At 65.9% G+C, this 23,784-nt stretch overlaps 1 protein-coding gene across 4 annotated transcripts; it reads right to left on the minus strand.

Moving 5' to 3' along the window:
* PLCD4 (phospholipase C delta 4) lies at positions 1-22,577 on the minus strand. Of its 4 annotated transcripts, none has more exons than XM_045031825.1 (16): positions 22,494-22,577; positions 18,102-18,160; positions 16,399-16,557; positions 15,947-16,175; positions 15,445-15,574; positions 13,391-13,622; positions 12,133-12,334; positions 10,747-10,891; positions 9,275-9,427; positions 8,623-8,787; positions 7,564-7,711; positions 4,037-4,153; positions 3,384-3,562; positions 2,925-3,060; positions 2,635-2,784; positions 1-2,094 (listed from the first exon to the last, which is right to left on the minus strand). In XM_045031825.1, the coding sequence occupies exons 2-16, from the start codon at positions 18,124-18,126 to the stop codon at positions 1,994-1,996; spliced, it is 2,271 nt and encodes a 756-aa protein (XP_044887760.1). In that variant the 5' UTR covers positions 18,127-18,160; positions 22,494-22,577; the 3' UTR covers positions 1-1,993. The 4 variants fall into 4 exon arrangements, with proteins under 4 accessions (XP_044887760.1, XP_044887759.1, XP_044887758.1 ...); XM_045031824.1 differs by having other exon boundaries at positions 18,069-18,160; XM_045031823.1 differs by lacking the exon at positions 22,494-22,577 and having other exon boundaries at positions 18,102-18,889.
* Positions 22,578-23,784: the final 1,207 nt, after the last annotated feature.

Below are 23,784 nucleotides of genomic sequence, written 5' to 3' on the forward strand. Positions count from 1 at the left end.
TACCATGGACTGGTACAGGCATTAGGATGTTCCCAACGTTCTGTTCACTTTTTTGACTGAGTGGATGTTTTCAGAGAACTCTCCACACCGACTCTCAGATCTCTCTCTTGAGTGGTATCAGCTAATTTAGACCCCATCGTTTTATATGTACAGTTGGGATTGTGTTTTCCAATGTGCATCACTTTGCATTTAGCAACACTGAATTTCATCTGCCGTGTTCGTGCTCAGTTCCCAGTGTGGTGAGATCCCTTCCTAACTCTTCACAGACTGCTTTGAACTTAACTCTCTTGAGTAATTTTGTATCATCTGCAAACTTTGCCACCTCACTTCCATTTTCCAGATCATGTATGAATACGCTGAACAGCACCGGTCCCAGTATGGACCCCTGGCGGAGCCCGCTATTTACCTCGCCACAGTGAAAAGTGACCCTTTACTCCTACCCTTTGTTCCGTCTTTTAACCAGTTACTGACCCACGAGAGAACCTTCCCTCTTAGCCCATGACAGCTTTAGAGCCTTTGGTGAGGGACCTTGTCAAAGACTCTGACAGTCAAAGTACCCTATAGCCACTGGGTCACCCTTGTCCATGTTTGTTGACTTCCTTGTAATCCCCCTGCCCCGGGGGACTGGTCCTGAAGGCTGGGGAAGGAGGAATGAGACTGGAGCCGTGAGCCGAGCAGGGGCCCCCCCAGGCTGCTGGAGACGTAGGCTCCCACGCTCTGTATTGTTGGACGTGTGCACGGCTTAATTTGTGCCGTGGCACCTCTTTGATTGCAAATTCAGCCCTGGCTGCACAGCGTCCCCTGGCCAGAGGGGCTTGAGGCGAGGGAGCTCTGCCCAGGCTGGGTGGCCATAGGTCTCTGTGTTGGGAGGGGAGGCAGGGTTACAGCTTAGGGTGACAGACAGCAGCAAGGCCAGGAAGGAAAGTGTCCCCCCCAAGCCAGCATGGGGGGAGTGCGGAGAGCTGTGTGGGTGCAGCCCCATAACCTGCCCCAGCTTCGAGCACCATGGAGATTCTACACATGGGACCTGGGGGCTTCCCCAGCTGCTGGGGCAATTCCCTGCCGGCCTGGCCCTGCCCCGCTGCTTCCCAAGAGAGGTGCAAAGCAGGTGGGTTCGGCGCCTCTCTCCCCCACCCTCTGAAAAGGAGAGACCAGCTCTTCCTGGACCACCTGACGCCGGGCCTTTGCCGCTGGGCCGAGAGCCCTTGCAAGGGCCGAGCCAGGCACCAGCTGCTCCCACTGCAGCTTCCGGCGCCTATGGGAACCGGGGGCTCCTGGCTCTGGCTCTGGCTGGCGGGCGGCGCTCATGGGTTACAGTGTCCAGTGGGCACTTCGGTGCTTTCTCTGGGGCTGCCCGTTATGCTGAGGAGGAGCTGCCTGTAGACGGCCGCCCAGCTCCCTCTATCAGCCCCCAGCCCCACGCAGCCCTGGGAGGCAGCTGGGGCGCTGACCGGCCTGGCCCCACATGGCTCTTGTCCTTTACTCCCCTTGGAAGCTCTGTGGGGCAGAGGCGTAGTTCTGGGCCGTGGTGCTACTGCAAGCCGAACACCGCGAGGCCGCCCGCGGCGGGCGATTGGGGGCACCGCTGTCCAACCCAGCGGGGGGCAGCAGAGCCTGCCTGATTCTAGCCACGCAGCTGAGCCTGAGCCCCCTCGAGGGTAGTGAAGAAACCGGGGTGCTGCTGGCCAGGACGTGCAAAACCCCCCGGAGCGCCCCACCTGGCAGCTCGGCCTTGAGCACGCCTGCAGCCCCGGGGCGGAGCCACATGGCGAGGGGCAGTCACCTGCCTCCCAGCCCGGCTGAGATCCAGGCAAACCGTCGGGCACCAAATAGCAGCAGCCCAAACGGCTACAGGCAGGTTCAAAAGAAAACCAGCGTCGTGCAAAGCCGCCTTGGCCAGGAAGCGGGCAGGGCCGGGCGGGGTCTCTCCAGCAGCTCTCGGGACAGGGCTGTTAACGGCTGGTACAGGGGCCTGGCGTGACCCACTCGGCTGCTACTCGGGGGAGGGAAGCTCCGTGATTTGGACGTGAACGAAGAGCGAGGAAGGCGGGATGGCCGTGCCGTCCTTGGACAGGAGGTGGACGTGACGATAACCTGCAGGGAGACACCCGTGAGCTGGGTCGGACCCGGCAGGCCCCAGTGGAGAAGAGTTGTGGGCTCCCGGGGCCCCGGTGGGAGATGCTCCCCTGGGGTCTATTGTAGGGGGGCTTCCTCCAGCCTGATTTCAACTGCCCCCCGTGTTGGGTCTCCCGCCCCCCTCCAGCATCTGTACCGCACCCTTCTCCAGCACGGTGCCCAACGTCCCCTCTTGGTTCCTGGTGAGCCCCTAACGAGTCCCACACTTCCTTGGGCAGGGATCTCGCATCCCAAACCAGCTGGAGGTCACCCACTCCTCTGCCCCCCCCCCGCCTGCTCCGTGCTGCTCTCCGAACGCCCCCCTCTCTCCGTGGGGGGACTATCAGAGGCACGGGGGCTTGGCTCTTGCTCTGGCGCTCTCCTGGCTAGCTACTGCCCCCCCCAGGCCCTGGCACGCTCCCCCTGGCCCTGCCATGGCACCACAGCTCTGGCTGGAGCCCCCAGCGGTGGGTGGAGGGAGCCGTGGGCCGTGCAGAAGCAGCCGGGCCTGGCGCTCACCTGATTTGATGCTAGCAAAGGGCAGGGTGAACTGGCCCACGAAGTCGTTCCTGGACGCCTTGTCGTAGTCCTCCACCACGAAGCGCACGAGGGCCAGTTCGGGGACGTGCACCTTGAATCGCAGCGTCTCCCCCCAGCGGGGGTTAAAGCCTGGAGGGGGAGGCGGAGATGGGGTCAGGGCCTGGGGACCTCGGCCCCCCGAGCCTGCTCCTCGCTGGGCTGGAGCTGCAGGCTGCAGGCAGGGCTGCCCCTGGGGGGAGCCAGGCGCACCTGCCCGAGGCCGGACTCACCGTTGTTATCCACGGCCTGGGTCTCCTGCCTGGCCTGGTCGGCGGGGACACCGTGGATCTCCACGCGCACCAGGGGGTCGACGATGGCGCTCGCCCTGCTGCCGGCCACCTTGGGGAGCTGCTGCCCGCTGATGACCTGCGGCGACACCGGGCAGCGGTACACGGGCCCCTGAGCTCGGGGAACCGGCAGCCACGTGGGCCCCAGGAGCTCTGCCAGCGCCAGCAGCTGGGTCCTCGGCAGGCACGGGACAGGCTGCTCGCCGAACACTGCCCGGGACGCTGCACCCAGGACTGGCCTCAGGGCCTGGCTCCAGCCTGCCATGGGGCACAATGACACCTCCCCCATTCCCCTGCGCCCAGCTGAGCCCCATAGCACCAGGCACCCCCTGCCCCCTGCCCCCTCCTACCAGTGGAGAGAGGCGCCCGCCTGGGCAGCACCCCTGCGGGAGGCTGGCGTACCTGAATCGCCAGGCTCCACGGGCCGCCCCCGGCCCCGCTCCGGGGATCGTTGGGGTCGAAGGCGGTTCCCGCGTCCCTCAGGAAAGCTGGCTTCAGCACGTAGCCGCAGCGGGCGTTCTGCCGGAAGAGCCCGTCGCACAGATCCATCTCCACCCCGGCCGTCTGCACGTTCAGGGCCACTGCGGGGAGGGAGGCGGTCGGGGCTTGTGGGGCTCTGGCGGAGGGACCCGGACACCCCTTCCAGCCGGGGCTCCCCACGAGCTCTCAGAACGTGCTCGTTAACCCTTCCCCCCCCCAGCCCGCTGAACCAGCGCACAGCAGTTTAGGACAGGAAGTGAAGGAGGCTGCTGTATCCAGGGCGGGGACACTTAGCCAGGGCCCATGGGGCTGGTTACACTCATGGGTTGGGGGGGCTCAGTGTTACCTCTCAGGGGGGCCCCTGGCAGCACAGCGCCCCCTACTGCCACTGCAGCACTAAGTCCGAGGGGCCGGCACCCGCTGGCGGATCCTACGGGGCCCAGCTGAGCCAGGCCCCGGTCGGGTCGAACAGGCCAGCGCCCGGCTCTCCCTCGGGATGCCCCAGGCCGGGTCCCTAGGACCCTGGGACGCTCACTTGGGATTCGGGCCCTGGGTCCCCCCCAGCCGGGCCCTACCGAGCTGGCAGCCCACGTTCCACATCTCCTGCGGGTCGTAGTTGGAGGAGTCGGTCCTCAGCCCGCTGGGGTAGATCCGTGTCAGCTGCCGGGCGGTGTGACGGACAAACTCGTTCCCTGGGGGCAGGAGGAGACGGTGACCCCCCAGCCTCGCCATCCCGTTCCCCACAGGGCCCCCGCTCTGCCTGCGGGTACCTCCAGCCACTCCCCCCAGCCCGACCGACCCCCCTCCCTCAGAGACCCCCTCGCCTCCCCATCTCCCCACAGCCCGACCGACCCCCCTCCCTCAGAGACCCCCTTGCCCCCCATCTCCCCACAGCCCAGCTGACCCCCTCCCAGACCCCCTCGCCCACCCACAGCCCGACCGACCCCCCTCCCTCAGAGACCCCCCCTCACCTCCCCATCTCCCCACAGCCCAGCTGACCCCCTCCCAGACCCCCTCGCCCACCCACAGCCCGACCGACCCCCCTCCCTCAGAGCCCCCCCCCCTGCGCCCCATCTCCCCAGAGCCCAGCTGACCCCCTCCCAGACCCCCTCGCCCACCCATAGCCCGGCCGACCCCCCTCCCTCAGAGACCCCCCTCGCCCCCCCATCTCCCCACAGCCCGACTGACCCCCCTCCCTCAGAGACCCCCTCGCCCACCCCCAGCCTGACCGACCCCCCTCCCTCAGAGACCCCGGTGCGCCCCATCTCCCCACAGCCCAGCTGACCCCCTCCCATACTGCCTCGCCCTCCCACAGCCCGACCGACCCCCCTCCCTCAGAGACCCCCCCTCACCTCCCCATCTCCCCACCGCCCAGCTGACCCCCTCCCAGACCCCCTCGCCCACCCCCAGCCCGACCGACCCCCCCCTCAGAGACCCCCCTTGCCCCCCACAGCCTGATCGACCCCCCTCCCTCAGAGACCCCTGTGACGTTATTGATATAAATTGGGACCATATAGAACATGGGTTGCAACCAAGGTCCTGTAGTGGCACCAAATCTTATGTAAAGGGGGTCATCTAAGGTGTCTAAGACCAGGTTAGGGGTTGCTGGTTATAATTATGCTGTCTGTGTGTCTGTATCATTTTTAGTTGAAGTTATGAATGTTGGCTCTGTACTGTCTGTATTTCAAACTTGTGCTGTGCTTCTGGGGGAAGCATCCCAGACAAGCTGGTGTTAGCTCTGCCTAGCCTGTTTGATGGCCCATTAAGGACCATCAGCTACACAATTGACCCATGGAGAGAAGGCAGATACGCCTTGTGACTCAGCAAAGTATGCAGAGACTTGTCCATGTGACTGCAGACTCCATTTTGCTGTGATTTTCCACAGTGAAAACAAAGAGATTCTTACACCTGGAAAAGTCTATATAAAGGCTGAGGCATCATCTCCATCTTGTCTTCAATCCTGCTTCTGACCTCTGGAGGGACTTTGCTACAAACTGAAGCTCTGCACAAAGGACTGAGGACCCATCCCAGCGGGGGATGTTCCAGAGACTTGATTTGAACCTGCAGTTTATTCCAGCACTGCTACAAGCCTGAACCAAGAACTTTGCCATCACTGTATGGAATTGATTCCATTTAACCAATTCTAGCTCTCATCTCTACCTTTTTCCCTTTGTAAATAAACCTTTAGATTTTAGATTCTAAAGGATTGGCAACAGCGTGATTTGTGGGTAAGACCTGATGTGTATATTGACCTGGGTCTGGGGCTTGGTTCTTTGGGATCGAGAGAACCTTTCCCTTTTATTGGGGTGTTGGTTTTCATAACCATTCATCCCCAGGACGAGTGCACTGGTGGTGATGCTGGGAGACTGGAGTGTCTAAGGAAATTGCTCATGTGACTTGTGGTTAGCCAGGGGGGTGAGACCAAAGTCCTTTTTGTCTGGCTGGTTTGGTTTGCCTTAGAGGTGGAAAACCCCCAGCCTAGGGCTGTGACTGCCCTGTTTGAGCGATTGGTCCTGATTTGGCACCTCAGTTGGGTCCCACCAGAACCGCATCGTCACAACCCCCTCACCTCCCCATCTCCCCACAGCCTGACCGACCCCCCTCCCTCAGAGACCCCCTCGCCCACCCCACCCCCCTCCCTCAGAGACCCCGCTTGCCCCCCACAGCCTGATCGACCCCCTCCCTCAGAGACCCCCCTCGCCTCCCCATCTCCCCACAGCCCGACCGACCCCCCTCCCTCAGAGACCCCCTCGCCTCCCCATCTCCCCACAGCCCAACTGACCCCCCTCCCTCAGAGACCCCCTTGCCCCCCATCTCCCCACAGCCCAGCTGACCCCCTCCCAGACCCCCTCGCCCACCCATCAGCTCTCTGCACAGGTGGTGGGGGGGCTCTGTGGGTAGAGGGTGGGTGAGGGGTGCTCATGGGGAGATGGGGGCCCTGTGGGGGGCCAAGGGGCCTCTGAGGGGGAGGGGTCGGTCAGGCTGTGGGTGGGTGAGAGGGTATCTGATGGGAGGGGTCGGTCAGCCCCCCTCCCTCAGAGACCCCCCTCGTCTCCCCATCTCCCCACAGCCCAGCTGACCCCCTCCCAGACCCCCTCGGCCCCTCACAGCCCGACCGACCCCTCCCCCTCAGAGGCCCCTTGGCCCCCCACAGGGCCCCCATCTCCCCATGAGCACCCCTCACCCACCCTCTACCCACAGAGCCCCCCCACCACCTGTGCAGAGAGCTGATGGGCCAGGGCTGCCCCAGCACTGGAGCCCGGTGGATGAGGGGCTTCAAGCTGGGCGTGGGGCTGGGGCTCTGACCCAACCCCTGGCTGGACTCTCCCGCTGGCCGGAGCAGCGCAGGCTCCGCAGTGAGCCCCCGAGGGGCTGGGGGCGCTGGCTGCCAAGGGCAGTGGATTTTGCCAGGCTGCGAGGAGCCGACGGCCTCAGAGCTGCCCCCTGGCCTGGCACTGCCCTGCCCTGGCTGGGGGTGGGGGGGCAAAGTTCGGTCCCTGTGACCCACACACCTGGGGCCTCGCTACTGAGGCTGTCTGTCCACGGATCCAGAGACTGACGGCCAGAAGGGACCATCTGGGCTGAGCCCGTCTGACGCAGGCCCAGGACCCTCCCCCCTGCGGTGGGTCTGGGAATCAGCAACACGCTGCCCAGATCTCAAAGCACGGTCAGTATCACCAGCCCCACTGGGTGGCAGGGGAAACTGAGGCACGGGGTGGGGGAAGGGCCTTGCCCAAGCTCCCAGAGGGAAGCAGTGGCAGAGCCAGGGAGAGAACCCAGGAGTCCTGGCTCCGAGCCCTCCCCCCCACTAACCATTAGACCCCACTCCCATCCCAGAACTGGGGAGAGAACCCAGAAGTCCTGCCCCGCAGCCCGGGGCTGTATCCATCGGATCTCAGGCGATCTGGCCCGTCGGGAACAGGACCCAGTTCGGTTGGCAGGGGGGCTGCTGCCGGCCGGGAGGCCGAGCTGGGCGTCCCACACCCCCTGCCAGAGCTCTGGGGTCCCAGCAGGAGAGCCCCGCGCTGGCCCCGGAGCCCGTGGACGCTCCTCTCAGTGGCTGGGATTTCACCCCTTCGCTGCCCCCGCAATCCCCCCTTACCCGCCTCCTTGACCAGCTTCCTGGCTTTGGCCTCGGGCAGGGAGGCCGTCTCGTAGGGCCGGCGGCGGGCGAGCGCCGGCTGGAAGCCGCCGAAGGGGACGCTGTGGCAGTAGACGATGCAGTCGGACAGCTCCCGGGCCTGGGACGTCTGCGAAGGGCCGAGCGGGTCAGAGCCTGGGGGCAGGGCTGACAGCTGGAGGCGCCGGCACCGGGAGCACCGGCTGGGCCATGCAGTCAGGGCCGGTGTAACCACTAGGCCAACGAGGCGGCCAAGAACTGGGGGCACCAGACAGCGGTGGCCAAAATGTTTATTACACTATTGCTTAGGGGCAGGCACCTGTCGCCTCCAGCGCTCGGCTCACCTCAGAGTCTCCCCGCCTGCCCGGGGGCCACCCCTCCTCTCGGGCTCCCGCCGCCGCGGCCACCTGGGAGGACACGGGTGCGGGGAGCCGCCGCGGAGGAGACGCAAGGGACCGGGCTCAGCTGGGGGCCCGCACCCGCCGGCCGAGAGCAGCAGGACCCGGGCGCCGCTCGGGGGGAGCTGGGCGGCCTGAGCCCAGGGCCGCGGCAGCAGCAGGGGCAGGGGGGAGCGTAGCCGCCGTGGGGCAGGAGGAGGACGGGAGTGGGGCTCACAGGCTGTTTACAATGCTGAGGTTACTAGTTTTCGGAGGTTGTCGGGGGGCACAAGGTGGAAGTTTCGTCGAGGGCACAAAGCATCCTTGCACCGGCCCTGCCCGCAGTCCTGGGCAGAGCCCCTGGGCAGCCGAGCTCAGGGTCCGCAGGAGGCCGGGATAACTCCTGGCAGAAGCTCAGACCAATGGAGAGGGCCAAGGCCCGGGCGCCGTGGCTGGTTATGGCGGCTCGGAGCCAGGCCGTTTCCCCCAGCACCCAGGGGTGATGAGCCCCAGGAAGCCCCAGTGTGGGGTGCGGGAGGGTGTCGGCCCCCTGCACGGAGCTGTCCCTGGGGGATGTCGCCACCGGCTGGGAGCCAGCACCCACCGGGCGCAGCCACCCATTCACGGAGCCCCCCGCCCTGGTGCGCTGCTCCCGGCTCTGTACCTCGGCCTTCCCCTTGGCCTCCTGGCTCAGGCTCTCTTCCTCCGCCTCCAGCCCATCATCATCCTCGGACGCCTCCCGCTCCGGGGCCTCGTCCGGCTGCCCGCTCGGCGAGTGTGCCAGGCTCTCTGCCCGCTTCCCCTTCAGAATGATCCTTCCTCTCAGCTCCTGCAGGACACCCGGGAGAGGGGGTGGGCGGAGGCCAGGGATGCAGGGGGAGGATGGAGGGATGGAGGGATGCAGTGGGGAGGGATGGAGGGAGGGATGCAGGAGGAGGGGATGGTGGGAGGGAGGGATGGAGGGAGGGATGCAGGGGGGAGGGATGGCGGGAGGGATGCAGGAGGCCTGGCAGGGCAGACGGACACGTTGTGGGTGGGGATGGCGGTGCAGACGGAGGCAGGAGAGCGCCCCCACTGGAGACGGGGGGAAATGCAACTCCCCCGCCCGCCCCCCAGCGCGGCCCCAGCCCCAGCCCCAGCCCCAGCCCCAGCCCCAGCCAGGGCCCTGCGGGAACGGCTGCTGCGCTCTCGGCAGTTTGCTCAGGGGTGGCGTGCGGGGGCGGGGGGCAGGTGTCACCGGGGGGGCGGGACGGCCGAGCCGGGAGCTCCGAGCCATGGGCCGCCCCCCAGCGCCAGCCCCCCCGCCCGTCCCCTACCTCCGGCGAAGGCAGCTGCGGGGGGCCGCGGGCGTCGAGGGGGGCCGTGAGCAGCCGCTCTCCCAGGATGCCCGTCAGGTGCTGGGCCATGAGGTGCTGCTGCTCCGGGCCGCAGTGGTTCTCCAGGGACAGGATGACGGGATAGTCGGACGCCTGCCAAGCAAAGAGCCCGCGGCTGCTGGTCCCTGGGGCAGGCGCCGAGACCAGGCCGGAGCCTCCGGGTCCCCGCGGGCACCGAGCGGGGCAAGAGCCCGCCTGGCTTCCTAGGGGGCGAGGCCGAACAGTGCCAGCCGGGCCAGCCCTGGCCCCCCGCCCCGGCCCCGCGCCCCCTGCCCAGCCCCCCGCCCCCTCCCTGCAGCCCCCGCCCCCTGCCGAGCTCCCCGCCCCGGCCCCGCGCCCCCTGCCCAGCCCCCCGCCCCCTCCCTGCAGCCCCACAACCCCTGCCGAGCTCCCCGCCCCGGCCCTGCGCCCCCTGCCCAGCCCCCCGCCCCCTGCCTGCAGCCCCACACCCCCTGCCGAGCTCCCCGCCCCGGCCCTGCGCCCCCTGCCCAGCCCCCCGCCCCCTCCCTGCAGCCCCCGCCCCCTGCCGAGCTCCCCGCCCCGGCCCTGCGCCCCCTGCCCAGCCCCCCGCCCCCTGCCTGCAGCCCCACAACCCCTGCTGAGCTCCCCGCCCTGGCCCTGCGCCCCCTGCCCAGCCCGCCACCCCCTCCCTGCAGCCCCCGCCCCTGCCGAGCTCCCCGCCCCGGCCCCGCGCCCCCTGCCCAGCCCCCTGCCCCCTCCCTGCAGCCCCCGCCCCCTGCCCAGCCCTGCGCCCCCTGCCCATCCCCCCGCCCCCTGCCGAGCTCCCCGCCCCGGCCCTGCGCCCCCTGCCCAGCCCCCCGCCCCCTGCCTGCAGCCCCACAACCCCTGCTGAGCCCCCCACCCTCTCTCTGCAGCCCCCGCCCCCTGCCTGCAGCCCCGTGACCCCTGCCAAGCCCCCTGCCCCACTCCCTGCAGCCTTGCACCCCCCACCCCGCTCCCTGCAGCACGCCGCCGCCTCGTGCTGCAGCAGAGCCTGGCGACACGAGGCTGCAGTGACGACCTGGCCCCTTCCCCGCTGCCCCCGTCCCACAGGGCGGGAGGGAAGCCGAATGGAGCTGAAGAAACCTGGGGCCTGGATCATGCCGCACTTCAGCCAGTGCCGGGGTTTGGGCAGGTGACCCGACCTGTCCCTAAAGCCAACGCTGATAATCCCCATCGAGTGCCTGCCCCCCTGCCCCCCTGGTGCAGCCACCTCTGAGCGCCGAGCCCGTGGACGGGGCTGCCACCACGAGGGGGCGCTGCAAACACGCCATCGGGCAAGGCCGGCCTGGGCCTTTCCCATAGGGGGACCCCCTGCGCCCCGTCGTGACCCACCCCAGGGGTCGTGACCCCCGCTGAGAACCTGCCCCGTGGCGCCACCTAGCGCCCCCTACTGGCGGGGGCTGCCCTACCTGGAAGCCGTACTGCCCCAGGGTGCGGACCACGTCCTGGAAGGGGATCTTGGAGGTGAACGTGTGGCCGTGGTACACGACGGGCTCCCCGCTGGGCCCGTCCCAGCAGTCCACCTCCAAGCAGCGGCAGCCCCGCTTCAGAGCCCTGCCAAGGAGACGCCGTGAGACGCCGGCTCGCCCTCCGGCGACCCCCCCCGCCCCCCGGCTGCACAGCGCCCCCCCGGTACCACCGCCCTGCTCCCTGGGCCGTGCGACGCCGCCTCACCCTCTGGCGACCCCCCCGCCCCCCCGGCTGCTCAGCGCCCCCCCGGTACCACCGCCCTGCTCCCTGGGGCGTGCGACGCCGCCTCGCCCTCCGGCGACCCCCCCACCCCCCCGGTGCCACCGCCCTGCTCCCTGGGGCGTGCGACGCCGCCTCGCCCTCTGGCGAACCCCCCCGCCCCCCCGGCTGCTCAGCGCCCCCCCGGTGCCACCCCCCTGCTCCCTGGGCCGTGCGACGCCGCCTCGCCCTCTGGCGACACCCCCCCGGCTGCTCAGCGCCCCCCCGGTACCACTGCCCTGCTCCCTAGGGCGTGCGACGCCGGCTCGCCGCGGCCTAACCCGCTCACCAACCCCCTGTGAGCTGCCCCCTGCTCCACGGTGCTTCTGATGGTAACACGCCGGGGCTGCCGGGCAGCCAGGACTGGCCAGGCCTGGGGAAACCCGGGGCAGCTCCCAGCTCTGCCACAACCAACGGGCGAGTGGCTGCATTTCCCGGGGCCTCGGTTCTCCCTCTGGAATAGCGACTTTCCTGCCTGTTGTGCCCAGGTCGGCTGCCAGCTCTTGGCACAGGGACAGTCCGCCCCGTGCGCGTGCGGCTGGGATACACAGAGGAGTAACGGGGCCAGGTCTAACGCCGCCAGCGATGGACTCCCTCTGTCCCCTACTCCCGGGGGCTAACGACTCCACCGCAGCGTGCCCCAGCCCAGCGCCTCCTACTCGGCCCCGAAGCAAACAATGCTGATCCCCCTGCAGGGACGGCCCTGCCTCCCACAGTGATGCAGCCACCTCTGAGTGGGACATGGCAGCTGCTCCCAGCAATGCTCCACGAGACAGGCAGCGACCGAATACCCCATCCAGGCAGGGGCTTGGGTGGGAGAATGAACTTTCGCACACTGAACTTGGCCAGGGTAGGTGGGGCTGGCCCTACGGCTCTGCTGAAAGGGGGCAGGGGGACCCGACGATCCCACGTGGTCAGGCACTGGGTTTGCACCTCCAGCAAACCCACAGCTCCCCTCACCGGGGCAGGGTGAGCCCAGAGGCCCCCCCCAGCCCTTCAAACCCGACGCTGCCCCCCAGGGAGACCAGGCGACGCCCTTCGGGAGCAGCTGCCTTCTCCTCACGTACCTGATGTAGCCCTCGACGCTGCTCTGGCCCCGGAGCTGGTCCTCCAGCAGGTAGGTGTTGTGCGAGGAGGAGATGAAATAGTGGCAGAGGGGCTGGGTCATGTCCTGGCAGAGCGGCCCGTGAACGGGGTTAAAGATGGCGCCTTCCGGCGAGCGCAGGTACAGGAGGAAGCCGTTGAGGCTCAGCACGTGGCGCGCCCTGGCTGGAGCCGAGACAAAGCGCGGCGTCAAGAGACCGGGGAGCTGGGTCCAGCCACCCCGCCCGGCGAGGGCCCCGTGGCCTGCAGGGCCCTGAGCCCCGGGCGGGAGGAGAGCTCCTAGCTGCTTGGAGGGAAGCAAGCGTGGTGCCAATCTTCCCAAAAGGGGAGAAGAGGGATCCTGGCAATGACCAGAGCTGATCAAACACCAGAGACCACAGTAAGAGGGAGGAAAAAATCACCAAACATCTAGCGAGTCTGAGAAACGCAGGCACCGGGCAGCGCTGGGGGGTGACGAGAATAAATCCTGCTCCTTGTTGCTGCCAGAATCCCGGCCCCCGAAGCGGCAGGCCCGGCGCGACAGTGCCGGATTCTCACCACCCGTTCCCACTGCCCGGATCTGACTCTGCCCTGGGCCCGCGGCCGGCTGCCATCAGCGGCGCAGTGCGGAGGTGGGAGCAGGGCTCCGCCGGCTCCCAGGAGGGTGCGCGCTAGGGTCCGTCTCGTTCCCAAGCGGCACCGACCTGGAGCAGCGTTTTACAGCCAGTTAATACCAGACAATCCCCCATCGCCCCCCACGTGCCCGGCCCCTGCAGGGTCCCTGTCCCCCCCAGACACACCCACGTGGCAGGCACAGACAATCCCCCATCGCCCCCCACGTGCCCGGCCCCTGCAGGGTCCCTGTGCCCCCCCGACACACCCACGTGGCAGGCACAGACAATCCCCCATCGCCCCCCACGTGCCCGGCCCCTGCAGGGTCCCTGTCCCCCCCAGACACACCCACGTGGCAGGCACACTGGCACAGCACCGTTGGCGTCCATGCACTTTTCACTGTTACTGTGACAGCAGTTGTCAGGGGATCACGAAAACTGGGCTTTGAATAAGGGGGCCCCATCCTGGAAAGGGTGAGCCCCGTGCTCCCAGTCTGGGAGGGAATGTGGCTGGGAACCCCCCACCCCCAGGAAAGGCCGAGAGCCCCGTGTACTGCCCGGGCCCTGTAGGGAATGAGCTGCCTCGGCCCCGGGGCTGGTCCCCTCCCTTGCTCTCTGCCGTGACCCTCACCGCTCTCAGACGGCTCGTATCTGGCGATCAGCTCCATGGCGAACTCCTGCGTGTTCTCCCCCTCCAGCTGCTCCTGCTGCAGGAAATCCACCAGCTCCAGCAGGGTCAGCTTCTTCCCGTCCTGGGAGAACGCCTGGAAGACGCCCAGCACGTCGTCTCGCTGCGTCAGCGCCTTGTAGAACAGCACGAACTCCTCGCCCTCCAGCGTCCCCGACTCCGACCTGTCGGCCATCTGCAGCGAGAGCAGGGCCAGGGGGAGGCTGCAGGACCGACAGTGCCAGCGCATTCTCCCCCCACCCCTGGCACCGACTGCCCCGTAGCACTGACCACCCCACGCGTCAGGAGTGGGGCCGCTACCAAAATCGCCTCCACCTGCCACAGAGGGAGCTGGCCTTTATTTACCATCCTTGCTCTGTGGGTTAAGGATGGTAAGAGATGGCGGGATGGATGATGGGTACAGATGGAGGATGGGATGGTGGATGGATGGATGATGCATATGGATGGATGGGTGGGTGACTGGGTGAATGGATGGATGACGGGGATGGATGGATGGATGGATGGACGGATGATGGGTACAGAAGAATGGGTGGGTGATTGGGTGGATAGGTGGATGATGGGATGAATGGATGATTCGTACAGAAGGATGGAGGGATGGATGGACGATGGGACGGTGGAGGGATGGATGGACGATGGGACGGTGGAGGGATGGATGGACAGATGATGGGTACAGAAGGATGGGTGGGTGATTGGGTGGATAGGTGGATGATGGGATGGTGGATGGATGGATGATGGGTACAGAAGGATGGGTGGATGGATGATGGGACGGTGGATGGATGGATGGACGGATGATGGGTACAGAAGGATGGGTGGATGATTGGGTGGATAGGTGGATGATGGGATGAATGGATGATTCGTACAGATGGATGGATGATCGGGTGGATAGGTGGAGGATGGGACGGTGGATGGATGGATGATGGGTACAGAAGGATGGATGGATGGATGATGGGACGGTGGATGGATGGATGGACGGATGATGGGTACAGAAGGATGGGTGGGTGATTGGGTGGATAGGTGGATGATGGGATGGTGGATGGATGGATGATGGGTACAGAAGGATGGGTGGATGGATGATGGGACGGTGGATGGATGGATGGACGGATGATGGGTACAGAAGGATGGATGGACGGATGATGGGTGGGTGATTGGGTGGATAGGTGGATGATGGGACGGTGGATGGATGGATGGACGGATGATGGGTACAGAAGGATGGGTGGGGGACTGGGTGGATAGGTGGATGATGGGATGATGGATGGATGGACGGATGATGGGTACAGAAGGATGGATGGACGGATGATGGGATGGTGGATGGATGGATGGACGGATGATGGGTACAGAAGGATGGACGGATGATGGGATGGTGGATGGATGGATGGACGGATGATGGGTACAGAAGGATGGGTGGGTGATTGGGTGGATAGGTGGATGATGGGACGGTGGATGGATGGATGGACGGATGATGGGTACAGAAGGATGGGTACAGAAGGATTGGGTGGATAGGTGGATGTTGGGACGGTGGATGGATGGATGGACGGATGATGGGTACAGAAGGATGGGTGGGTGACTGGGTGGATAGGTGGATGATGGGATGGATGGATGATGCGTGCAGATGGATAGACTGAGGATGCGGACAGGTGGATGGACGGATGGATGGTGCAGACAGGTGGATGGACGGATGCTGGGCTAAGGAGCCGATTTCAATCCAAGCGGCTCTCGAGTGTGTCCTCTGCGGCTGGCTGCCAGGCGGGGGGAAGCCAGGCATGCGGGAGGGAGGGAGGGCGAAGAGCGAGGCCACCACTGGCTGGACCCATGTGGGCTCCAGCAGAGACACAAGGACTCCCCACCCTGCCCTACGGGGAAAGCCCTAGTGGCCGGCCTCCCACCAGCCCCTTGTGACCTGCTCCGTCAGAGGGCTTCCTTCTGAAACAGCCTTTGGGTGGGGGTGGCCAGTCCTTGGGGGCAAGGAAAGGGCTGGCACCCCCCGGCACGGTGCCCACCTGGAAGAGCCGCACCGCGTGGTCCTCGTTCATGTCCATGTTCATCATCCTGAGGAGCTGCCGCACCTCCTTGAAGCTCATGCGCCCGTCCTTGTTCTTATCGGCCTTGTGGAACCAGTCGCAGATCCACCTGCCGGGGGGGCTAAGGAAAGCGACGGGACGGGGGGCTGAGAGCTCCCTGCCTGAGGCGGGGGAGGGGAACAGGCGGGTGCCGTCCGTGGGCTATGGGCACCGGTGGTACCCCCCTCACTGACCTAGCTAAACGCCCGCCAGCTCCCAGTGCCCCCAGGACATGAGCACATGGCACATCCCTGCCCCAGGGGCCCTTCCCCATCCACTGGGGAGGAGACACCCAGGGGACAGAGAGGCAGGCAGGCCCATCCCCCAGGCTGACGGGGGTGTCTCCCAGCCCTGCCCCCTGGCTTTGCCCCTCTGCGTGGGTGGAAGGGCACCGAGGGGGCAGGAGGAGCCGGGGCTCGGGGCCAGGCCGGCGGAAGGATATTGATCCATCTTCTCCTGCTGGTCCATCTTGGTGACGATCTCCACCAGGCGGCGCAGGCCCCGGACCCAGCACTGCGCCTCCTCGGGGGAGCCGGCGATCAGGTCCAGGTTCCCGCGCCGCCCGTGGAAGACGACGGTGAAGCAGTGCTCGGGCGGGAACTCCTCAGCCAGGCTCTGCAGCACCTCGGACTGGTGCCCTTCCCGCACCGTCTCCACGTCGCTGATGGAGACTGGAAGGGAGGGATGGGTCAGGCTCCAGAGGGGGCACCTTACTGCACACGCACACAGACACACAGACACACAGACACACAGACACACGCCTACCATGCACATACCCATGTTTGTACACCCACCAGACACACACCTTGGTTTGTGCGCACACAGCCGCACACCGTTCACTCTGAACCCTACTGAGTGTCCAGTGGGCTGGCATACAGCAGTGGCTGTACTCACAGGTATACTTGGTGTTGCCAGTCTTCTTGGACTTGTACCAGACGGTCATGCAGTCGTCCTGCAGCTTGAAGTATCGCTGCTTCTTCCAGCTCTTGGACTTCACCTTCCGCATCAGAGTCCCCTGCTGCATCTGCTGCAGGGTCTCGTCCAGCTGCAGGCCTGCGGGCGGCAGGTGCTCAGCGAGGGAGGACCGGGGAGGCGGCACCGCTGGGAGTGACCCGCCATGGGAGTGCACCCTCGCCAGGCGCACCGTGCTGGCTGGCTCACCGCTGCCCCCCGTGACCCAGCCGGCTCCCCGGTGCTATGGGGTCTCCTGAGGGTCCCACTGGGGCTCATCGGCCTCCTCTGAAAGGGGCACGACAAATGGGGCCCGAGCGAGGCACTTGTCCCGTCATGCAACCAGCGTCACTGGTGCAAAAATACCACACCGTTAACCCTTTGGTGCCCGGGACAGACCTACGTGCACGTGTAGCTACGGGACAATGGCCGCAGCACCCCGAAAGGCGGGGGAGGGGGGGAATTCGGCCACAGTTACAATGATTCAGGAGCGGGGTCACTCCAGAGTCACACCAGGGTGGCTGAGCTCAGAGTCCGCACGCTCCCGTTACATGGGGCCAGCTCCTCCGCTGGTGCAAACGGGTGGAATCAGCAGATTTACACCAGGGGATCTGGCCCCAGAGACTCCTCCTCGTCCGCCCTGCGCAGCCCGGGTGAATTCCACTCGTCCCTTGAGCGGCCCTGGGGGCACCTGGGGCAGCTCCTTGGAACAGACTGACCCCGACTGGAATTCCTGTCCCTATGCCGGGGTGCCTCCTGGGAGTGGTAGTTCCATGTCCGGGGGGCCTCTGTTCTCCCGTATGGGCCCTGCTCCCCGGCTGGCCTGGAGGGATCAGCTCACCCGGCCGGGGAGAGCTAGTGGCCACTAGGGTGACCAGACAGCAAGTGTGAAAAATCGGGACGGGGAGTGTGTGTGGTAATAGGCGCCTATGTAAGAAAAAGCCCCAAATATCGGGACTGTCCCTATAAACTTGGGACATCTGGTCCCCCTAGTGGCCATGGGGGAAGTGCTGTAGCTCGCCCAGTTTCCCTGGGGTCACACCAGGAGTGACCGCGAGGAGCCCCAGATGCTGGCTGGCCGGCTCAGCTCTGCCCCAGCTGTCTGAGCTCTCCCCCCGCCTGGCGTGCACCCAGGGGCGGCTCCAGGCCCCGGCGTGCACCCAGGGGCGGCTCCAGGCCCCGGCGTGCGCTTGGGGCGGCACGCCGCGGGGAGGGCGGCAGGCGGCTCCGGTGGACCTCCCACCGACGTGCCTGCGGAGAGTCCGCTGGTCCCGCGGCTTCGGTGGAGCATCCGCAGGCACGTCGGTGGGAGGTGCACCGGAGCCGCGGGACCGGCGACCGGCAGAGCGCCCCCTGCTGCATGCCGCCGTGCTTGGGGCAGCGAAATGGCTAGAGCCGCCCCTGGCTGCACCGCTCTAGCCCCGGTTTCAGGTTCGCTGTTCGCTCGAGCGCCACGGCCCACAGACCCAGGGATCAGGACGAGGCCGGGGCCCAGACACCACAGGGGGCAGCTCCCCGCCACCAGTGCTGGCAGGATTGTGAGTGGGTCTGACCCTCCCCCCCTCCGTGACTCTCCCAAACCCATGTCATTCACTCCTGCCCCGCCCACACACCATTCAGCCTGGGGAAGCTCCGGGGACACTCACGGGGGCTGTACAGGTGCAACGCCATGGGGCTGTCGTCAGGGGCTTGGCCCGACGGGCATCTAGCAAGAGAAAACACCAGAGTCATTAAATACAGTCACGTCTGCCTGGCGTATCCCGCCAGCTCCTGCCCCCTGGCACCATGGCACTCTGCAGCAGGACGGGGTGTCGGCAGAGCTGGGGGGAGCTCAGGGCTGGAATAGCAAGGGTTTCATACACCATGCACAGGATGATAACACGACGAGACTCCAGGCGTGTGAAACAAAATTACCTCTTCTTAAGGGCACTGGTGACAGAGGTGCTGTGACATCAGCATTCCAGCCATGTGCACACAGACTGACTGCCTGGTGCCACCTCCAAACGCCAGCCCACCCCCGCTCCAAGTTCCACGCCGGTTGCTCCATCTTTCCTTCAACCGCCTTTGCAGTTGTTGTAGCTTCTGGGCCACGGCTGCGGACTTGCTGGGGCCGGGTGACTCGTACAGAGCCCAGCCGAGGGATGTGGCCTTCACCGTCAGGCCACTGCAGCCTGCTCGATCTTGTAGGCCCTGCGGCGCGCTGGCCTGCAGACCAGTCTGCACTTCCCCTTTGTATTACCGCTGCTGGTGGGGGACTGGCACTCGCCCGGCTGCCGCCGCGGTCGGTTGATGGGGTCCCGTTTGTTCGCTGTGTAGCTCACACACCTTGTTTCTTCTGATTGCCCTCGGTCGGGCCAGCTGGTACGGTGGCCTTGGCCCCGCCTGCCCGGGGGCACAGAGTGGCTGCGGCGAGTAGCGGTTCTCTTGGTTTCATCTCTGCCGCTGTCCTGAGTCTGTAGCTACCTCAAGGTTGCTACAGCAGTGGGGGAGCTGCACATGGGATTGGGGGCACTGGCAGAGCTGGGGCAGTGGAAGCCAAAGGCTGGGGCACCAGGAGGCTGCAGGTCGGGAGTGAGGGGCACCAGCAAAACTGGGGGAGGGGGAGCCCAGGGCTGGGCTAGCAGGGGTTGTGGGGTGGGATTATGGGGCACCGGCAGAGCTGGGGAATCCCAGGGCTGGGCTATCGGGGTTGTGGGGTGGGATTATGGGGCACCGGCAGATCTGGGGAATCCCAGGGCTGGGATATCAGGGGTTGTGGGTTGGGATTATGGGGCACCGGCAGAGCTGGGGGAGCCCAGGGCTGGGCTATCGGGGTTGTGGGTTGGGATTATGGGGCACCGGCAGAGCTGGGGAATCCCAGGGCTGGGCTATCAGGGGTTGTGGGTTGGGATTATGGGGCACCGGCAGAGCTGGGGGAGCCCAGGGCTGGGCTATCAGGGGTTGTGGGTTGGGATTATGGGGCACTGGCAGAGCTGGGGGAGCCCAGGGCTGGGCTATCGGGGTTGTGGGTTGGGATTATGGGGCACTGGCAGATCTGGGGGAGGGGAAACCCAGGGCTGGGCTAGCAGGGGTTGTGGGTTGGGATTATGGGGCACCGGCAGAGCTGGGGAATCCCAGGGCTGGGCTATCAGGGGTTGTGGGTTGGGATTATGGGGCACTGGCAGAGCTGGGGGAGCCCAGGGCTGGGCTATCAGGGGTTGTGGGTTGGGATTATGGGGCACTGGCAGAGCTGGGGGAGGGGAAACCCAGGGCTGGGCTAGCAGGGGTTGTGGGTTGGGATTATGGGGCACCGGCAGAGCTGGGGAAGCCCAGGGCTGGGCTATCGGGGTTGTGGGTTGGGATTATGGGGCACTGGCAGAGCTGGGGAAGCCCAGGGCTGGGCTATCAGGGGTTGTGAGTTGGGATTATGGGGCACTGGCAGAGCTGGGGGAGCCCAGAGCCAGGATAGCAGGGTGGGGGAGTTTAAAAACAGAGCAGCCCAGGGGGCAGTCAGGGCCTGCCTGCCCTCAGCCGTCTCCAGTCAGGTCTTTCAGCCCTTCGGCTGCACATCTGGCCCTGCAGCAAGCTCTGGCTGCGGGAAAGGCCCGAGGGTGGTTCAATAGGCAGCAGGTTTACAAGAAGCACCAGACAGTGTTTGTTCAGCCGCCCTGACCCTGGGGAACTCCTGGCCAGAGGGCGTTGTGGAGGCCAAGACTAGAACAGGGTTCAAAGGGGCTAGACAGACTCATGGAGGACGGGCCCAGCAGTGGCTAGTAGCCAGGCTGGGCAGGGCAGGGCAGGGCAAGCAGCCCTGGTCAGGCTGGCAGGACAAACACAAAGTCCAGGTGGTCTGGGTGGTGGCTCGGCTGCAGAGCCCCGGCGGGCCCAGGATTTATGGAGCTAGACCTGCCTCCTGGAGCCGGAAGGGAATCCAGCCCCTGCCCTCACCCGCAGGACCAAGGACTGATTTTGCCCCAGCTCCCTAAATGGCCCCTCACACCCCTGGTCTTAGCAGGCCAGTGCTCAACCCCCTGAGCTGTCCCTGCCCCTTGTCCCTGGCTCGGTGCTGAGCACCCCCCTGCGTGGCGTCGGCCCGGAGGGAGATCGGCTCTCACGGGCGGGAGCTGCCCCAGCCAGCCTGACCGAGGGGATTGAACCAGGGCCGGGGGGCGGCCTCCAGCTGCCCCTGGCTGCCTTGGGGGAAGGGGCTTTAGCCAAACACCAGGGCTCAACCCCGGGGGAACTGGGCGACTGTCTCTGATCTGGGCTCTGCTCCTGGGCCCTTCCGGTGCTCGCCTCTTTGCAGGCCCTTCTCCGGGGCTGGGGACACATGGCCCCTCGCCCTGCCCCTCACTTCTCCCCACCTGGCCGCCCTCTGGGCCCCTCAGCAGAGCGCCCAAAGCCAGGGTGCTCCCAAGGCCCCTGGCTCCCCCCTGCACCCCACAGGGCCCTGCTGAGATCGTCCACCTGCCCAGTCATTCAGCCTTCAGGGTCACGGCTGGGAGCGTCTCCTCCCCGCACGGCGCAGACCCAGGCAGGGAAAGGGCTTGGCCTGGGGGACCGTGGAGAACGGGGGAGGAGCGCCCTAGCGCCTGGTGGGGTGGGCCCCTCGGCTGGTGGGAACCGGCCCAGCCCCATGGATTTCACTGCGCTGCCCCAGCAGAGCCGGGGGGGGGGGGGTTCCAGCCGCTGCAGGGTCTGGAGGGGGAGGATGGGGCAGAGCGAAGGGTCCCACTTTGATCTCGGTTTGCTGGCAGGTGTTTGCAGGGGATGGAGCTGCTGGGTGGGGGCCAGAGGGCGGGAACGGGGCTGTGCTGGCGGGGAGGGGGCTGGGGAAGTCTCTCCCACCAGGGTGCAGAGAAATGGAAGATGCTGCCAAGCAGCCGCCCCTGTGAGCCGGGGGTTCCTGGGGTGGGGGTCAGGGCTAGTGAACTGCTGCATGATGGGGGGACACCAGGGGGCCCCAGGGCCCTCTGCAGCTGGGGGCCTTGGCTGCTGACTGCAAAACCCCGCAGTGAGCCAGGGGGAGGCCGCTGCCCCAGCCAGGAAGACGGGGCCATGCTGTCCTAGGACACGGGAGCACCGCAAACGGCCTGGCCAACGGGGACGAGCAAAAGGCCCTGCGGGGATTTGAACCCACAGATCCGGGGAGCGCGAGCGTCCCGCGGGGGCTGCTCTGAGCCCTGCTTGAGGCACCACGCGGGAGTCGGGCTGCCTGGCTTCCATTCCAGGCTACCACAGACTCACACCGGGACCTTGGCAAGTCTCTTCCTCGCCCTGTGCCTCAGTTTCCCCCGCTTGTGGCAGGCTGTGGGGAGCTGAGTGCGTCAATGTACTTTGGGATCCTTAGGTGGAAGTGGCTGGAGAGGGGCCATCATCCGCCTGACCCCTGCTCTCCCCCCCAGAAGGTGGCACCGTCCCTGCCACCCTGTGGAGCATGCCAGCGAGCTGTGAAAGGCCCATCACCATGGCGTTTGGGCGCCAAGGCTCCCAGGGGCAGCAGCTCCTGCCTGAGGAGCTGGGAAGGGTGGCAAGAGACCCAGGGCCCGATCCCCCCCCGCGGTGCTGAGTGCCTGCAGTGCCCTGGCTGGTGGGTGCTGAGCAGCTCTGAGAGCCAGATCCTGCAGCCGAAGGGGGGGGGACCGGGAGAGCCCCTGGAGCTGCCAGTGCCCAGATGGCCACAGGGGCTGCGGCACGGAGCCCCTGGCACTGCCCAGCCCAGCGGGTAACTGAGGCCACAGGAGACTGGCTGGGAACGTGTCCCAGCCGCGCAGCACCGACCTTGGGAGGGCGAGAAACCCAGCGGGAGCCAGCCCCGCACCACGGGAGCCAGCCCCGCACCACGGGGGCCAGCCCCGCACCACGGGAGCCAGCCCCGCACCACGGGGCACAGGCCGCCTCCCTCCGCACCCACCCCAGCGCCCCGCAGGCGCCTCCGGCTCTGCCTGGCCGGTGCCCAGAGCTGCGGCTGCAGGAGGCACCGGAGCCGCAGGGCAGCTGCCCAGCCAGCCCCCGACCATCCCCGGGAAGCGGAGCTGCTGCCCAAGTGGCTCCCTTACCGGCGGCTGGTGCCTCCCGCGGCGGCGGCTCCCCTCGGCCCGGCCCGGCCCGGCCCCCTCCTCTCAGGGCAGCTACTGACCCAGCCGCTGAGCTGCGAGGAGAAATGAGCTCCCGGCCCTGCCCAGCTCTGGCTCCGGCTCCGGCTCTGCCCTTAAAGGCACAGAGCCAAGGGCTCCCTTGTCACCCTGCCACTGGCGGGCTGCTCAGCTGCCTGCAGGGCCGGCGCAGGGAGCTGCTCCCCGGCTGCCTGGCTGGGGGTGGAGAGGAAAATCCCCCCAGCCCCAGCCAGGGACTCGCCTTCCCCACAACACAGGAACTCACCTGGGCCTGGATCCCTTGTAAGAATCACCTGGACCTGTGACGTTATTGATATAAACTGGGACCATATAGAACATGGTTGCAACCAAGGTCCTGTAGTGGCACCAAATCTTAGGTAAAGGGGGTCATCTAAGGTGTCTAAGACCAGGTTCTGGGTGGCTGGTTATGATTATGCTGTCTGGGTGCATGTGTCATTTTGAGTTGAAGTTATGTATATTGGCTCTATACTGTCTGTATTTCAAGTTGGTGCTGTGCTTCTGGATGATATCCCAGACAAGTTGGTGTTAGCTCTGCTTAGCCTGCTTGATGGCCCATTAAGGACCATCAGCTACAATTGACCCATGGAGAGAAGGCAGACACGCCTTGTAACTCAGCAAAGTGCAGGGACTGGCCCATGTGACTCCAGACTCCATTTTGCTGTAACTTTCCACAGTAAGGACAAATATCAGAGGGGTGGCCGTGTTAGTCTGGTTCTGTAGAAGCAGCAAAGAATCCTGTGGCACCTTATAGACTAACAGACGGTTTGCAGCATGAGCTTTCGTGGGTGAATACCCACTTCTTCGGATGCAAGTCCATCCGAAGAAGTGGGTATTCACCCACGAAAGCTCATGCTGCAAACCGTCTGTTAGTCTATAAGGTGCTTCAGTGAGGACAAAGAGGTTCCTACACCTCTCAGTTGGGTCCCGCCAGAACCGCCTCGTCACAGGACCCAAATCCAGTCGGCCTCATTTTCACTTAATGCTCTGCCCGTCAGGACGCCTGGGTTCCGTACTCCGTCCTGGTCTCTCGTACCGGTGGCGGCAGCAGCAGCAGCCTGGGACGCTGGGGCAGAGCCCACAGCTGGGGGATACCCTGCTGTCTTGGGGCCACCAGCAGACCAACCTGAGGGACGAGCCTTCATGGCTAGTACCCCCGTGTCCCCCAAAGCATGGCTGGAAGGGGACGTCTGTGTGCGCCCGGGGCCAATGGCAA

The sequence above is a fragment of the Mauremys mutica genome, chromosome 10 (assembly GCF_020497125.1).
Source record: "Mauremys mutica isolate MM-2020 ecotype Southern chromosome 10, ASM2049712v1, whole genome shotgun sequence".
Lineage (NCBI taxonomy): Eukaryota > Metazoa > Chordata > Testudines > Geoemydidae > Mauremys > Mauremys mutica.